The 6,000-nt window shown below is 38.1% G+C and overlaps 1 protein-coding gene across 1 annotated transcript; it reads right to left on the bottom strand.

Annotated features, from left to right (window-relative positions):
* Positions 1 to 3,083: 3,083 nt before the first annotated feature.
* LOC134448719 (protein Bouncer-like) lies at positions 3,084 to 5,504 on the bottom strand. Its single transcript, XM_063198372.1, has 4 exons — positions 5,398 to 5,504; positions 5,212 to 5,316; positions 4,570 to 4,689; positions 3,084 to 3,416 (listed from the first exon to the last, which is right to left on the bottom strand). Exons 2-4 carry the CDS (start codon positions 5,261 to 5,263, stop codon positions 3,211 to 3,213), a joined length of 378 nt encoding a protein of 125 aa, XP_063054442.1. The 5' UTR covers positions 5,264 to 5,316; positions 5,398 to 5,504; the 3' UTR covers positions 3,084 to 3,210.
* Positions 5,505 to 6,000: the final 496 nt, after the last annotated feature.

The raw sequence follows: 6,000 nt of genomic DNA on the forward strand, positions 1-6,000 counted from the left end.
CTTGTAGTTCTATGGAAGTGGTCTTTGACTTTTAAAAACTTTCAGCCGACCACCATCTTTTCACAAGGATGGGTCATATGGTCGTCAACTTTTGCATCACAGTATCTGATTGTTGAAACTCACAATCGAACTTTCCACATTATGCTGCCAAATGCTGGAACCAGTTTCCTGTCCATATTAGAACTGCCCCAATGTTTTATTTTAATGAAATATTTTAAAAAGTAAAAAAAACCTTCGTTTACATCGACCTTTGGTGATAGTTACTATCAATAATATTTTCTACAGTGTATTTTTTCTTCCTTTACTCTGTAGCACATTGAATGACCGTTATGTATGACAATGTTCTGTATAAATAATGTTGATTGATTGATCATTTTCTTATTACATCCTATTTCCTTTGCTTAAAAAGTAGACTTTTTATACAAGCTTTCTAGCATTGTATTGTATTCTATTGTTGTTCCTTGTTCCTGTGAGCTTGGCTCAGAAAAGTGCAGCAAATTATCAGATCTGGTTTTACCAATAGGCAGACTAGGCAATTTGCGAGGGCCCCTCCAAATATCCTTCTGTAGGGACCCCCGTCTGCCCTGCCATGGTAAATGCCAACAAAATAATTAAATAATAATTTTTCATAATAATCCAATAATCATATTTTTTGCAACAATTTTGATAAGATCTCAAGAGAGGTGCATAAACTGTTGCATACTATTGTTTCTGATCTAGAAGCTATGGGGAAGATCTTGAAACACATTTTAGCACGAAATCACAGCTGAATCGCATTCAACTTACCGTATGAATGTAGGCTGACTAAAAGGCTTTTGGCATGATGTGTTTTGCAAATGTAACCTTAATAGTAAATTGTTAAATTACTTGGAAACTAACAGAACATTGATATGAATGGTACTTTTTTTGTTTGTTTTTGCAACAAATGTCTTGCATGCTAAACAGAGGCACTGGCTTCTCAATGGGAAGCATCACCTCAATTTATTCAATTTTTAAAACAAATTTACCTTACATTATTATATGGGCACTTAATAGATGCTATATTTCAAAATGTCTTGGAACATAAAAGAAATATACAGATAGTGTACACAAACCTCAGGATATACATTTTGTCTAGTAATTTGAATGTTGTTTTCGAAAGAGGGTTTATAGAAAAAACTCACGGCTGAGTTTTAGATTTTTAGTCAGGCATTTGCTCAAACAGTGATATTAAGTGTTGATGATGTCATACACATAGTCTAGCAGAATGCTAGTGCGTTGTGGGCAATAAAAACTCACCCTGTAAAAAAATTCTAAGTTACGTAGGCTACTCTTTCATTAAACTTTTGATCTAAAACCCATGTTGAACTCTAACTACATTCTACATTCCAATATCTGTACATACAAACGACATTCAAATCGAAGCATTCTCGACAAGAATTAGTTGAAATAGACCATTTTAGCTGTCTAGCTCCATTGGGTTCCATCCATTTTCCAATCCGTTGGTTGCCCCCAGTGGAATTCTATTGGAACTCCGTTGGAGAGATTGTTGGGCTGAGCCCCTTCAAAGTCAGCTGGGAAATAATGAAATGCAAAAGTCAAAAAATTGTGCTTATGTCATTTTGCAATGCAAGTCTTCATCAGAGGTGTCAATTCTGGGTCCAGAAAGTAAAAATCCTGCCACTGTTTCCTTCTGACACAGGTGACTCCAAAGTAGATGGTCTACCTGTGCTCAATAATCAGGTGATTCTGAGCTAGTTGGATCAAATTTGTGGCTGGGTTTCTGAACCCAATATTGACACCTCTGCTCTTCATACCTATAGGGTACTCCTCCCCAGGGTAACTTGCTTCCTTCCCCCTTCAGAGTCAGTTGGTACTGCCCGTAATGTGCCAATCATGTCCACATTTTTGTCTTGTACAGTGCAGAGGTGCAAAATGGGTACAGAGGTGCAAAATAGGTACAGAGACTGCTGTTGCTGCTCATCCGTGTGCATACAGGTTGATTGATGTTGTGGCAGATTGCACAAGCATTGCTTTCGATCATTGTTTATTTTACTGCCTTGTAAATGTATTGTTAATTTTTGATTGTCCTAAATGCAAGATTATGCTTGGTAATTTAAATGGGTTATAAAATGTTGATGTAAATTGCTGTTAAAATAAAGGGCTACTTTGGGTTACATGAATCCCTTTTAGTTTTTTGAGTGTTGATTTCTTTTTCAGTAGGCCTACTTCTCAAAATGATTACCATTAGGCCTACTTATTAAAAAAAAACACTAATACACCATTGCATTTATTTTAGGATTTGCTGTTTGTTTTTATTTAGACTTCCATTTGCACTGTGTAGGGGCTACTGCATTATACAAACAAACAGACCAAATACAATGTTGTGGAGATGTACATTGATTAGATTAACCACAGCATGAACACTTCAGACTTCAATTGGAGGACCATGATTCTCTGGTAGAGATATGCTGTTTTACACTTCATAACCCTGTTTTCAGATAGTATGTGATGAAATAGGCTGCAATGGTTGCGGCTGACATTCGCTGCTGATCCGAGACCTTTTGGTTCTGGATAGACAACATAAACATACTGTAGAACTGATTAGTCTATCTAGTAGTCAACTCAAACTAAACACCAACATGCATTGAAAAGTTTAAGTAAGCAGTGAAAATGAAGTCGGACAAATAAAGCGGCCTACCCTAGTAAGACAAGAAATGATAATGTGACAAGACAATAGGCCTACATGACAATAGGACAGGCATTTGGGTGTAATAAACATAATCATTTTAAAACTAGGCCTATTTTGACAAAGAGCCCGCACACCTCGAAGGTTTCTTTTTCAGCAAGTGCAGCTTTTCAAGGTACTTCAGTCTTCAGTTCACACAAGGAAGAGCGCGACACTGCTTCTTCACAGTTCACCACTTTTTTATTGGTTCTTTGGTGCTGATGTTTCGGCACTTAGGCCTTCATCAGAGAAAATGATGAAGGCCTAAGTGCCGAAATGTCAGCACCAAAGAAAAAAGCAGAGGCACAAAGAAGAAGCAGTGTCGCGCTCTTCCTTGTGTGAACTGAAAACTAGGCCTATTAAAAAATTATGTGTGGTTAATTATGTCTGGTATCTTGTTAAGGAAAATTAATCACTAATTATCAGTCCTCATCGTTGTGGCAAAAGAGTTTACTTTTTTTACGCCACTGTAAACATGAATGGTTGAAAACTAACTAAGATCATCACCAGAGTAAGAACTTAAGCAGGCAGAGCAGTGTGGCGGCCCAGAGGCTCCCTCTGCTGGTGGATGGGGCGCTATTGCAGAGGTGAGTATCACAGCATTCATTTGTGAAGGTGAAGTTCAGACCCATGGCGTATTTCTCTCCCGAGAGCCCACACAGAGACGAGAGTATGCAGCTCTTCTCGTACAGGACCACGCTGACGTCCCCTGTTTTGCAACATAAAAAGATGTTGAGGTGTTTCAAGAAGCTGGAATTGGTATCTGGAGTCATTCGAACATTGAATGTGCATAATGAATGAATGACTGAGTGAATGAACGAATGAATGAATGAATGAATGAATGAATGAAAATTTTTAATAACAAAAGTACACAAAGACCGGTTTTACAAAACATACAGTAGCCTAGGCATAGTAGATGAAAATAAAACACTGGCAACAACAAAATGTAAATTAAATAGAAAAAAATACCATATGTTTTATCAAAGTCTGAACATAACGTCTTTAAACTTATTTAACGTATTTGTTTATTGGCAGTCTACACTTGGACACCAGCGTACCGTAGTCATTTAAAGGAGCAGTCCACTATTTCTTGGAAATATGCTCTGTACTGTATGTTCTTGTAATATTACCTCTTTGCATGTAGGTTTACCGTATGGTACCAATGACTGAATGGTGCCAACTGGTCCCATTCGGTTCAATTTTACACTGCATTCCACATTATTATGCAAATGACATTTTTCGCTGTTTCCCCAAATAATCAATACAAATGACAGTCGTCATACTTTTCAAGTCATCAGCCATTAGAGTACAATGTAAAAGTTTTTGAATGAACCTTCCAATGATAACGGTATTTTTTAAAATAGGCCTAATAAAAAAATTTAAATGCTCTGTTCCACATTATTACGCAAAATAGTTTTGTAGTGTTGTAATCCAAATTTCTTTCTTTTTTTCCCTTTTACATCAAAACAGTTGGAATTTGGTACCTTCTAAATTACATTTCAATGTTCAATACTTGGTGATAAGCTCTTTGTCTTAGTAACTGGAATGCTGCGATTAACATTGAAGTCAATGGCAGGGCATTGCATGGGAGTTATGGAAGCAAAGATATCCTTGATGCTTTGCTCTCAGCTGTTTTTGTTTGTTTGGTCTGGTGACCGACACTTCACTCTTCAATATACCCGTAGATTTCCATGCCACGTTTAGGTGCTTTGGAGGTGATGATATTCTAACGCACCAGACATAAAACGCCATTGAAAATGAATGGGATGCTATGTCTGGTGAGTTTGAATGTCATCATCTCCAAAGAACCTACACGTGGCATGGAAATCTGCCACCCCCCCCTTGTTGTCTTCTGTACGTACCTCTCTGCCCCACTGCCCTGCTGGTGAGACACTGGTGCCCTGGTGGACACTTCATCGGGTACCGAATGCAGTGCAGAGGAGAAACAGCCGGAAAGACGCATGTGTAGCAAAACAGTGGCGCTGTGTGAAACCAGGGGAGCAGGGACATACAGTTCCAATGACCAAATTAGCAAATTCTTAAATAATTATTCCCCCCCAGAGTCTTATATGTATAAGAGCATGTACATTATTTAGCAGTCTTATGGCTTCAGCGTACAGGCTGAAAACTGCCATATAATAGCCAAACTAGTCATCGGTGCACTTAAAAATAAGACCATGTTTTATGATGGCAGCAAATGTGTGCTTGATTTGGGGATTATCAACTCGACGTAAAAACTTCTCCCCTTAACATAAAACTTATGCTACAAACATTTGTCATATCATTACTGAAACAACGGATATGACACCACAGTTTACCGTTCATGTTTTATAATGGCAAATGTGTGCCTTTTTATAACGTTAGAGCATCTTTGGGAATGAACAGCTTGAATTATTTCACAAAACTGCGTATCTGAGCATGAAGCATGCAAACAAAGTCTGTCAAAAAATCTGTCAACTATATCATCCCAGCTGTCATGAATATGTATCACTGTCATTACTTACCCACGACTGGGAGCAAATAGAGGAATGGTAGAAGGTGCAGGAGGTGAGGCATGATCTCTTCTCTCGCTGGCCTTGTTTGCAGTCAAGTTGAACGTAGTCACCCTACTGTTGAAAACAGTATAATTCAGTAAAATTCTTGCTATATAGATAATATTATATTACCCCAGTGCATGTGTCATCTACTACCAAAGCTACATCTGTCAGACTCTTAGTTTTCTTAGTTGTGCTGTTGTTGTTGTGTTGTGCGCCTGGTTGTGTTGCATCAAAACTCCTGTCTCCCTCCGCACTGCCTCACATGTGAACTTTTTCTACGTGTCCCCACCCTGACAGGCCTAATTCGATTCTCATGCTTGCAACAGAAAAATGAAATTTACTCTTGACTACTGTATGATGACATACAAAAGCCCCACCCATTTTTTATGTTTTTTTTATGGATTTATATATTATATACCTGTGATAGTTTGTTATTTTTGAAAAGAGAAGAAAGTACAGTTGGTGTATGAAATGCATAGCTAATTCGAAGATTCCTTTTCATTATAGGCCTATACCTTTATTATCATTGTGGGCCAAGTTGCAGTCCAACTGTCCATGTGACGGACCATTTTATTTAGCCTACACATACAGGTAGTGCCTCCACATTGGCTGTGTAGCTTTAAAAATGCCAGAAAAAATAAAAGAGGAGGGACCTCTGTTCCAACTAACAGAGGCAAAGTGAAGAGGCTTGATCTAATTAAGCATTATTCAGTAACTGAAAACATGAGGATGGGCCCAGAGGGCTCATCAGGTGAC

Source organism: Engraulis encrasicolus, chromosome 5 (genome assembly GCF_034702125.1).
Source record: "Engraulis encrasicolus isolate BLACKSEA-1 chromosome 5, IST_EnEncr_1.0, whole genome shotgun sequence".
Taxonomy (NCBI): domain Eukaryota; kingdom Metazoa; phylum Chordata; class Actinopteri; order Clupeiformes; family Engraulidae; genus Engraulis; species Engraulis encrasicolus.